The sequence below is a fragment of the Piliocolobus tephrosceles genome, unplaced genomic scaffold, assembly GCF_002776525.5.
Source record: "Piliocolobus tephrosceles isolate RC106 unplaced genomic scaffold, ASM277652v3 unscaffolded_25498, whole genome shotgun sequence".
NCBI classification, from domain to species: domain Eukaryota; kingdom Metazoa; phylum Chordata; class Mammalia; order Primates; family Cercopithecidae; genus Piliocolobus; species Piliocolobus tephrosceles.
The window spans coordinates 252-11817 of NW_022308196.1; the positions used below are offsets into that span (position 1 = coordinate 252).

Here is an 11566-nt window from a genome sequence, read left to right on the forward strand (position 1 = left end):
CCTGTGGTAGAGTATGTCAGGGACACAGGAGCCAATAGAGCGAGAACCCAGCGGCCAGAGTAGGGACAGCTCGACCTGCAGGAGGGGTCAGGCCACGCTGGATTGTGACTTGAAGCAGAGCGTGGCGGTCCTGGGTTCACACCACCGTAGTGAGCAGATGCAGATCCGAAGGGGAGAGGAGATGCACGTCCCAAGCAGAGGAATTCCACCCTCGAGAACGCCCTGCTTCCGGGCAGTCCGTGCAGAGCAACTGGGGGGATCCCTCATGTGGCTGTGCTTTTTTGTTGTTTTTTTGCAACAAGGTCTTGCTCTCTTGCTCAGGCTAGAGTGTAGTGGCACGATCTCAACTCCCTGCAGCCTTGACCTCCCGGGCTTAAGTGACCCTCTCACCTCAGCTTCCCAAGTAGCTGGGACTACAGGCGCGCAGCACTGCATCTGGTTAATTTTTTTTTTTTTTCTTTCAGAGACGGAGTCTCGCTCTGTTGCCCAGACTGGAGTGCAGTGGTGCAATCTCAGCGCACTGCAAGCTCCGCCTCCCGGGTTCCCGCCATTCTCCTGCCTTAGCCTCCCGAGTAGCTGGGACTACAGGTGCCGCCACCACACCTGGCTAATTTTTTGTATTTTTAATAGAGACGGGGTTTCACCGAGTTAGCCAGGATGGTCTCGATCTCCTGACCTTGTGATCCACCTGCCTTGGCCTCCCAAAATGCTGGGATTACAGCATCTGGTTAATTTTTTAAAAAACATTTTGTAGAAACGAGGTTTCACCATGTTGCCCAGGCTGGTCTCGAACTCCCAGGAGTGAGCTACCGCACCCAGCCCATTTATAACATTAAACCAAATTAAGAAAAGTGGCCAGGCACTATGGCTTACTCCTGTAATTCTAGGACTTTGGGAGGCCAAGGCGAGCAGACTGCTTGAGTCCAGGAGTTCAAGATTACCTTGAGCAACATGGTGAAACCCTGTCTCTACAAAAAATTTAAAAATTAGGTTGGCCGGGTACGGTGGCTCATGCCTGTAATCCCAGCACTTTGGGAGGCCGAGGTGGGTGGATCATGAGGTCAGGAGATCGAGACCATCCTGGCCAACATGGTAAAACCCCGTCTCTATTTAAAATACAAAAATTAGCCGGACGTGGTGGCGGACGCCTGTAGTCCCAGGTACTTCAGGAGGCTGAGGCAGGAGAATGGCGTGAACCCGGGAGGTGGAGCTTGCAGTGAGCCGAGATTGCGCCACTGCACTCCAGCCTGGGCGACAGAGTGAGACTCCGTCTCAAAAAAAAAAAAAAAAAAGCCTGGCATAGTGTAATTGCACTGTAGTCCCAGGAGATGGAGGCTGCAGTGACCTGAAATCACACCGCTGCACTCTAGTCTGGGCATCAGCGTGAGACCCTATCTCAAAAAATTAAAAAGTTATGTGAGACTGGGCGCTGTGGCACACCTGTAATCCCAGCACTTTGTGGGGCTAAGGCAGGCAGATTGCTTGAGGTCAGGGGTTCCAGACCAGCCTGGCCAACATGGCAAAATCCCGTCTCTACTAAAAATACAAAAATTAGCTGGACGTGGTGGCTCATGCTTGTAATCTCAGCTACTCGGGAGGCTGAGGCAGGAGAATCCCTTGAACCCAGGAGGCGGAGGTTGCAGTGAGCCAAGATCACGCCACTGCACTCCAGCCTGGGTGACAGAGTGAGACCCCATCTCAAAAAAAAGAAAAAGTTATGAATGGTAGTCCATGAGGCACTTGTACCGTGGTTAGAATCACAGCACAATTCTTGAGGTCACAAATATGTTATAAAAACTCGTTCCAAAAACATACCTCCTTCTGCGGTGGCATTTTACAGCAGTCTTGACTCGGAGACATTCGTCAGCCAGGCCAGGTGGGGGCGCCTGTGGCTGCTCCAGGAGGGTAGTGGGAGGGCTGGTCCCACACGGGGGTCCACGCTGCATCCGCCCCTTCGGCTGTGGCTGCACAGCTCAGCTGAGAGGGACTGGGATAGCTGGGCGTGGGCTCCCAGGAGCTGACTGAGGTCCTGCCCAGGGTGGTAGGACCTTTTCCTCACCGGGACCCTGGTGTTCTCAGGTGGTACGCTGGGGTCTGGAAGGGAGGGAGGATGGAGACACAGGTTGAAGTTGGGTGCGCATGCCCCCCTTCTCCCCCCGGGATAGACCCATGGGCGTCCAGAGCTGCAGGATTTGCTCCATTTGTGAAGTGCCCTCCTGGAGTCCTGAGGGGTAGTGTGGTGATGCCCGCAGTCCTGGGACGCAGGGGCCGGCCTTGCAGCCCCTCCTGGGAGCTGTGCAGCCCGGGTTTGGTCGCGTTTCTCAGACGCCCCTGCCTTGCTGTTACAGACGGCCAATGGGAACGTGGAGGCCAAGGTGGTGTGCTTCTACCGGAGGCGGGACATCTCCAGCACCCTCATCGCCCTGGCCGACAAGCACGCAAGTGAGTCCGGCCTTCCCCGGGGTGCCCGCCTGGCGGGAGGGTCGGCCGGGGAGGGCTGGCGGGGTCCTTCTTCCCTAGGGTCCATCCTCAGGGTCCTGGCCTCGTGGGGCCACCCTCTGCCCAGCTTGCACTGGCCTCTCTTTTTCTCCCTTCCACGGTGGGTGGGGGTGTCCTGGCTCCGTTTCCTCGGGGCTGGGCAAATGGTCCTCACAGGCCCCTCTGGAGCGGTGTGTTCCTCACTGGCATTCTCTGTGAGCTTGTCATGGGGTGTGCCTGGGTGTGGGCATCATTGGTTGAGGCTTCTTTTTTTTTTTATGATGACTTCTGGAGGCTTTTCAGGCTGGTGGGACCCTGCTGCCCGCACCTGCCAATGTCTCTCGCCTTTTAATCTTGTGAAGAGGCTTCTGTTGGCATTCCGAGTAGTGTTTTCAGGAACGCAGTCCTCTCCTTTTACAATTCAAACCCAAATTCAGTAAACTGGCTGGAAGGGGCTGCCGTGGCCAGCACAGTGTATGGGAGGAAGCCAGGCTGCATGGGGATGCCCTCAGCCTTGGGGGGGGCCCAGCTCCTCCCCTGGGAACGTACTCACAGGTGATGGAGTCTCCCGCACCGGGGGACGTCGACTTCAGAGCCAGGAGCCAGAGGCACCCCCATGCCCTCCACACGCTACTGACACAGGGCCTGCCGGGCTGGGCCCACCTGCACCAGACACTGTGGTGCCCCCACTGAGGCCTCTCATGTGTCGGTGGGGGCAGGCGCGAGGGCTGTTTTTGGCTTCCACTCTGACACATCACCTGGGGTGGGATTTGAGCCCAGGCTGAGGCCGTGGTCTGTAGGGTGACATTTCCCAGTAGGTGAGGCATGTGACTGCCTGAGTACCTGTGTTGCTGGGGTAGGCCAAGGTCCCACCTGTAGCCTCCTATGACCCCTAATGGGGTGAGGTCCGGGGACTGCGGATTGGCAGTGGGTCAGGTGGGAGGACCCTGACATCTTCTGCCCCGTCCCAGTGCTGTGGGTGACCTCCCCGTGCCCTGGGAGGGGCTTAGGGACAGGACAGACCATCCTGCCACCGATGCCTTGTTCCTGAGCCTTTGCTGGGAGTCCGCCAGGGCAGGCGCTTGTGGAAGGAAGGGTCCCTTAACCCCACTGCCTTGCCCACCAGAAAGCTTTCCTCGGCACCCAGTGGATGCGGACGTGAGCTGCCCTGGGGCAGTGCAGCTGGGCTGGGCCCCTGAGCCTGGGTCCACTCTGGACACCGGGCTGTGTGGCCTGTGGTAGCCCAAAGGGAGCTGCCAGTTGACCATGGGCTTTCTCTGGCTTCTGAGGAACTGGAACCTCCTAGCTCTCTGCTCAGAGGAGGGGAGCATTCAAGGTGGGGCATGGTGACCCTTGACCTCTGACCTCAAAGCCTGTGTACTCCACTGGTGCACGCTCCAGGCACCAAGGAAGAGAGCTGGGGATGTTGAAAGTCCACAGGCTGCACATTCTGGAGGGGCATTTGGTGCGGCCCTTGGCTCTGCAGGTGCTGGACACCAGCCAGCAGCACAGCTGGTGGTTCTTGGTGTCGGGGGTTGACCTGTGTCAACTCCGCAGGGAGCGGGAGAAGCAGTGGTGGGGAGCGGGCCGGCGCTGGAGAAGCCATGCCCAGGCTGAGCGGGCCGGCGCTGGAGAAGCAGTGGTGGGGAGCGGGCTGGTGATGGAGAAGCAGTGGTGGGGAGCGGGCCGGTGATGGAGAAGCAGTGGTGGGGAGCGGGCTGGCACTGGAGAAGCAGTGGTGGGGAGCGGGCTGGTGATGGAGAAGCAGTGGTGGGGAGTGGGCTGGTGATGGAGAAGCAGTGCCCAAGCTAAGTGGCCGCAGTGTGGCCCTGCCAGTCTGTGTGGCCTGGGGAGTCAGGCGCCACCGTTGAGTTGTGCATGTTTGTGGCTGGCCCAGGGCATGTCCTGTCTCTGTCCTCTGGCACCTGGGAGCACAGTGTTCCTGCTCCAGAGAGTCTGTATCAGTGGTTTTTTAGGGTACTGTGGCCTCCTTTCCTGAGGTTCTGCTCTCAGACACCCCAGAAGATGGCCTTTTGCTAGGAGGGCCCCAGAAGGGGGCTCCAGACGTAATGTGATTGGAGGTATCAGAGGCAGGTTTTCTAGAAGGGCCTCGTCGGGGCTGGTGGGACTGGGCAGAGAGCAGCAGTGTCCCGGCTCAAGCATTAGCCCCCCCAGGTGCCCAGCACAGCCCCTTTGGACGGTGCTCCCTGGAAAGCTGCGTGGCGGCCCCTCTGCAGGGCGTTCCTGTGAACTGACAGCCCAGCTGCAGGGAGCAGGCATCACGGATGACGGGTCTGCCGCTGGTCCAGGAGCTCGGAGTGCAGCCCCACTCTTGCCTGGTGACTGGGCCTTGCGGTGATCCTGCAGGGCCCACATCCCCCGGGGTTGTGTACATCTGTGCGTTTCTCCTGCTCGCTCTGTGAGCTCATGGCAGCCAGGGTGAGGCCCCCAGCTGATCCCAGGGACAGGTGTGAGGACACTCTGGGAGGCCTCTGGCTCTTCCACGTCACTGCCTCCACCCAGTCCCTGCTGGGGCGTCCAGCCCACAGTGCAGGCCCAGGGTAGAGGGTAGACACCCTCCAGTCTGCACTGCGGCCCCTGCGGCAGAGAAGACCTCACCCCGGCAGGCTGTGAGCATGAAGCCTTGTACAGACAGAACGACAGGGAGAGGGGAACGTCCCTCCTCAGAGCCCCCCAGAGCAGGTGTGGGGGCCTGGAGACCACAGCCTAGAGTGGTGTGAGGGCACAGCCCGGGCCTAGTCCTGAGCCTGGGGCTGCCATTCCCTGGGCCTCATGCTTAGGGGTGTATCCAGGGTCCGAGGGAGGGTTCGGAGTGTGGGCGGTACAGGGTACAGTGGCCAGCTCCGCCTCCTGCCTGGGTGTTTCTGCCTGTTGAGGGCCTCCTGGGGAGCCACAGGCCTACTTCGCCCACATCTCCGACAGGCTGCATCCCGCAGCCCTGTTCTGCTGATCGGGGCACTGGTGAGATGGGAGTCTCAGAGTCGCTGTGGGCTTCTCTCCAGGCTGGGTCGGTGCTCTGATGGGGCCTGGCATAGGCGGGTGTGAACGAAAGCCAGCCTCTGGTCTGGGATGGTGTGTGGGCCTCTGGGCCCTGGGGATTTCTGAGTTGAGGGTGCAGTTTGCTTGTAGGGCCCCAGGAGTGGGAGCGAGTGAGGTGTGTTGGCCTGGGATGCTGGGACTGGGACTATCCCGGTCGGCCCTGCCCTGTTCTATGGACCGGGCGGAGGTGAGGCTTAGCCGGCAGACACCCCAGGCTTCTGAGGCCCAGATAGGGCCCGCCCAGAACAGGCCCAGCATGGCTGCTCCCAGCCTCAATCTGGGAGTGCGCCTGGCAGTGCCCAGAGGAGCCAGGACTTCCTGCAGGCACCACAAGGGGGCCGCAGAGAGCGAGCAGCCCAGCTGGCTGTGGTCCGGTCTGGGGACCTCGGGCTCAGAGAGCCGGCAGGATGCTGAGCGGGATGAGTGGCCCACTGGCGGCCGGTGCTGGGTGTGCGAGGGGACGGTGGGGAGCACCACTGCACACCCCCGTTTTGGGTGTTATAAGAACCCTACTTGGGTTCCTAGCACAGGGCAGGAATGCCCATGCTGCTGGCCCACGGCCGGCCCCGGCCTCGTCTGGACAGCCTGTTCTGGGAAGCCGCAATGGAGTGAGAGCAGGGGTGGTCGCTGGACAGGGGCCCTCCACAGCCAGGCTTGTCTGGGCTCTTCCCAAAGAGGCTTGGCACCGGGTGGGTGGCGGCCAAAGTGGGGGGACATTGAGGCCCAGATGATCTTCAACCGGGTGGTCTCCACACCCCACCGGGAGGCCTGTGGCCCCCGTTCTGCCCTGCCCCCTGGTGGCACAGCCCTCGGTCCGGGCCCTGGGCAGGGAGCAGGCCGCTGCTCTGCGCTGACCGTGCTGCCGGGTGCTGTCTGTCTGTTATATAGCCCTGTCAGTCTGCTATAAGGCCGGACCGGGGGCGGACAACGGCGAGGAAGGTAAGAGCCGGCCTCCGCAAGGAGGGCGTCCTCCTGTCTGTGTCCCTGGGCTGGGGGCGGCAGCGCCGCTGAGGGACAGAGTTTGGGCGGGCCGCCTGCATGCCTGTGCTGGCCGGCCCGGCTGACGAGGGGCCCTCCCTTGTGTCCGGCCCACAGCCCAGCCTTGGTGCAGCCCCGGCCTGAGGGTGACCTGCTGGTGTGGGAGGTCTATGGTGGGCTGTGTGGGGCTGTCTGGTCACGAGATGGGGATGGACAGAGGGCAGCTGCCCCTCGCCCTCCTTGCCTGGGCACGTGGCAGCCGCCGGCTCCCCTGCTCCGCTTGGTCTTTTGTCTGCTGCTTCTGGGGCTGGCCCAGACCTTGTTCTCCCTCCTCCTTCCATCTTCATGCCCTGGGGAATCTGGGCCTTCAGGGTGCCTGGACTTAAAGGGCACATGGGCACCAGAGTGTCTGCAGGGGTACCTGCCAAGGGATTGCTGGGCTGCCATGGGGTGGGGCAGCGGGACAGTGTCTGGCAGCGGGAGGACGCGCACCTGCCAGGACGGGAGGATGCGCACCTGCCGGGACGGGGCCTCCTGCGTGCTGGTGCCGGGTGGGGCCGGTGGGGTGGGCTTTGGTTTGGCAGCGTGCATCTGCCGTGGTGCTGACAGGGGCTCCTTGTCCTTCAGGGGAAATAGAAGAGGAAATGGAGAACCCGGAAATGGTAGACCTGCCTGAGAAACTAAAGCACCAGCTGCGGCACCGGGAGCTGTTCCTCTCCCGGCAGCTGGAGTCCCTGCCCGCCACACACATCAGGTAGCCCCCAGCAGCTCCCGCCCTGGGCCCCTCGGGCTGTCCTCGCCCTTCCAGCCTGCCCGTCCTTCTTTTCCAGGGGCAAGTGCAGCGTCACCCTGCTCAACGAGACCGAATCGCTCAAGTCCTACCTGGAGCGGGAGGTGAGGCCCAGCCCGGCCTGGTCTGCTGCAGCCAGTCCCAGGCCAGTGTTTCCTCCACCCGTGACCTCTGCTGGCCTGGGCAGCGGGGACGGTTTTCCCTCCTCCCTCTAGGCCCAGGCTGTTCTGGAGGGAAGCGGGGATTGCGTCCTGACAGCCACTTCCAGGTGTCCTAGTGTGCAGCTGCCCCTACTCTATGCGTCCAGAGTTGTGGGCCAGGAGCGTGGTGGGGCTTTTTCCTCTTGCCACCGCCTCCCAGACAACCAGCGAGGGGAGGTCCCCCTGGGGAGGGTGTGGCTGAGGCATACGGGGGCAGGGGCCACCTGGGTCTTCGTAGGAGTCTTGGCTGGTCTCTTCTGGGCAATGGGCAGAGTCCTGGCAGGCCCACCTTGGGGTCACCTCTGATTATACTGTGTTACCTGCCACGTAGCATCCCCCAAGGTGTGACAACCAGAAAGTGTCTCTAGACAACGCCATACATACCTGGGGAGCAGTGTCGCTGACGGAGAGTGGCGGCACTGAGGCTGCTGTGAGATGCAGCTAACGGGAGGGTTGGGTTTCCGAGGCCACGTGGGGGCAGAAACGTCTGGAGCATGTTGGTTCCCTGGAGTGCCTGTCATAGTTGCAGGGTACACCTGCCCAAGGGGCAGGCCCATCTCCAGGCCTGGGACTTGGCCTCCCACAGGCTCTGCTGCCATCTGGCTGGAGACTTGTGGCCTGAACACCCCCAGCGTGTCCAGCCAGCCCAGATGCAGGTTGCTGGATGAGGCCCCTACCTTCCCTGTCCTGGGGGGCTCATCTCTCTGCCGTGGCCGTCGGTGCTCTGGGGTGGGCTCTGAAGGATCCAGGATGGCCACGGTGTGTCCCAAGCTCAGTCCTGTAGTACCCCTGTGGCCCCAGTCCCCATTCCCACCACACAGCCTGGAAACAGGCATGAAGGACGGCAGTGGCTCAGCTCGGGCTGTGGTCGTGCCCCAGGCCTTAGCTCAGAGTCATGAGCAGGCAGAGAAGAGCAGACAGGGCTCGGCCCGGGGTTGTAACACATGCCTGGAGCATGGGCTGGGCTCGAACCCTCTCAGGCTGCCAGACCAGCTTCCCAGAAGGCTGAGCCGCAACCTGCTGGGCGTGAGCAGAGGCTGTGGGGGTCGCCGTAAATGCTTCCACTCGGGAAGGAGGAGTGCCCTTATTGACAGAGCCACACAGAGAGGGCGAGGCTGCAGAAATGTCTCTGTGGACGCAGGAAATGTGTGTTAGCAAGAAAGGCCCGTGAGGAAGCAGCAGGTGCAGTGACAAGCCTGTACGCACCGCATCAGCCCTAGAAATGGCCGGGTCGACGCTCACGAGGGGACAAAGCAGGCTGCACAGGCACCCCGAAACCCTCCTGCTGCATGATGCAGCCTTTCCCCCCTTTTACTTTCTTTCTTTTTTATTGAGACAGAGTTTCGCTCTTGTTGCCCAGGCTGGAGTGCAATGGTGCGATCTCAGCTCACTGCAACCTCCGCCTCCTGGGTTCAAGCGATTCTCCTGCCTCAGCCTCACGAGTAGCTGGGATGACAGGCGTGCGTCACCACGTCTGGCTAATTTTTAGTAGAAACGGGGTTTCACCATGTTAACCAGGCTGGTCTCGGACTGACCGCAGGTGATCATCCCGCCTCAGGTGTCATCCCTCCCACAGTGCTGGGATTACAGGCGTGAGCCTCTGTACCCGGCCACTTCCCTCTGGGATTACAGGCGTGAGCCTCTGCGCCTGGCCACTTCCCTCTGGGATTATAGGCGTGAGCCTCTGCGCCCGGCCGCTTCCCTCTTTTTTCTTACCTGGGGTTTCTGAACAGCCCCAACGTGGGAATTTACCGTAACAGGCTCAGGGTGAGTACACTTAGCACCCAGCAGAAGCTTGCGCCACTGACCCCTGGGGGATAGTGCCCCTGCCTCGCCTCAAATAACCCTCACTGATGAAGTCCTGACGAACACGGACTCACATCACAGATAAGCAGGAGTGCAGAAACGTCACACAGCAGTCACAGACACACCCAGGCCCTGGCCGGTGGAGCAGTCCGGCACCAAATATAAACCATGTGTGTGTATTAATTTAAAGAAATAGGCCGGGTGCAGTGGCTCATGGCTGTAATCCCAGCACTTTGGGAGCCCAAGGCCGGGGGAATCACTTGAGCTCCGGAGTTCCAGAGCAGCCTGGGCATCATAGTGCGACCTCAACTCTACAAAAGTAAAAAAAATTAGCCAGGCATGGTGGTGCGCACTTACTGTTGTCCCAGCTACTCAGAGAAGCTGAGGTGGGAGGATTGCTTGAGTCAAGAGGTGGCGGCTGCAGTGAGTCAAGATCGCACCACTGTACTCCAGCTTGGGTGATAGAACAAGACCCTGTCTCCAAAAAAAAAAGATGATCCAGGCAGAGTAGGAGCTGAGGCTGAGCCTGGCAGCTGGCCTCTGGATAGTCGTGTCAGTTCAAGAGGATGAAGGCCCTGCTGCAGCGTGGCCCGTGGTCACACATGGAACAGGTGTCATGCTGGACTTTAAAGGTAGCTCTTGAAAGAAAAAACGCAGAGTAGCTTTCAGAATAGGTGAGAGGGAGCCGGGCACGGTGGCTCACGCCTGTAATCCCAGCACTTTGGGAGGCCGAGGCGGGTGGATCACCTGAGCTCAGGAGTTTGAGACCAGCCTGACCAACATGGTGAAACCGTGTTTCTACTGAAAATACAAAATATTAACCGAGTGTGGTAGCTCATGCCTGTAATCCCAGCTACTTGGAAGGCTGAGGCAGGAGAATTGCTTGAACCCAGGAAGCGGAGGTTGCAGTGAGCCAAGATTGCGCCATTGTACTCTAGCCTGGGCAACAAGAGCGAAACTCCGCCTCAAAAAAAAAAAAAAGGCAAATAAGTCATGGTGTTTGGGCTGCAGTCGTATCCACCCTGCCTTGGTAAGGGCTTGTGGAGCCTGGCCCTGCCCCTGCTGACCCTCAGCCTCTCTCCTCCGTGCAGGGTCATGGGGCAGGTGCATCCCCCGGTGGCCCTTGAGGCCCCGCTGTAGGCTCCTTCCGGGCATGGCTGGGAGCTGTGGGGGCTCCTGTGCCCTCCCTCCGGCACCTGTGTCACCCTGCAGGTGCTCTGGGCAAGACTGTCCCGGCAGCCCGGCTGTGCTGACGCCTGTCTGACCCTCCCGGCAGCCCGGCCGCGCTGACGCCTCTCTCCTGTGGTGTTTTCCAGGATTTCTTCTTCTATTCTCTAGTCTACGACCCACAGCAGAAGACCCTGCTGGCAGATAAAGGAGAGATTCGAGTAGGAAACCGGTACCAGGCAGACATCACCGACTTGTTAAAAGAAGGTAGGGTGGGCCGCCCTGGGCACGGCACACTGCATCCTGTCCTGCCCTGCCGGGTGACACACTGGGCAGGAGGAGGCTGGGACATGGCCGCCGTGTCAGTGACTCCTGTGTGACTGGGGGCAGCAGGCGCAGGCCTGGGCTCTGTCCACACGGGTAGTGCGTGTGGGCTGGTGTCCCGGAGCCTTCCCCCACCCACTCCTGGTGGTGGTGGGGTTCTGGGGAAGCCCCAGACCCTCAGGCAGGACGTGGTGATCAGTTGTCCCTGCACAGTGAGACCTGGTTTCCTTGTGGCAGTTGTTTTTCTTTTTCTTTTTTTTCAGATGGAGTCTCGCTCTGTTGCCCAGGCTGGAGTGCAGTGGGGTGATCTCGGCTCACTGCAACCTCCGTCTCCTAGGTTCAAGCGATTCTCCTGCCTCGGCCTCTTGAGTAGCTGGGATTACAGGCGCCTGCCATCACACCCGGCTAATTTTTTTATTTTTAGTAGAGACAGGGTTTCACTGTGTTGGCCAGGATAGTCTTGAACTCTTGACCTTATGCCTCCCAAGGTGCTGGGATTAGAGGCATGAGCCACCGAGTCTGACCTTCGCAGTTGTTTTTCACTACTTTTTTTTTTTTTTTTGGACAAGATCTAGCTCTGTTGCCCAGGCTGGAGTGCAGTGGTGCGATCATAGCTCACTGCAGCCTCAACCTCCCAGACTCAGATAATCCTCCCACCTCAGCCTCCCGAGCAGCTGGAACTACAGGCACGCACCACCACACCCTGCTAATTTTTTTGTATTTTTAGTAGAGACAGAGTTTCACCATATTGCCCAGGTTGGTC

At 60.1% G+C, this 11566-nt stretch overlaps 1 protein-coding gene across 1 annotated transcript; it reads left to right on the plus strand.

The window, feature by feature from the left end:
- Positions 1-2252: 2252 nt before the first annotated feature.
- On the plus strand, positions 2253-11055 carry LOC111534765 (metastasis-associated protein MTA1-like; the record flags this gene model as incomplete). Its single annotated transcript, XM_026450845.1, has 5 exons — positions 2253-2442; positions 6427-6477; positions 7144-7270; positions 7347-7410; positions 10629-11055. Coding segments are annotated over 5 exons (663 nt in total), but the record flags the coding sequence as incomplete, so codon positions are not given.
- Between the last annotated feature and the right edge of the window lie 511 nt (positions 11056-11566).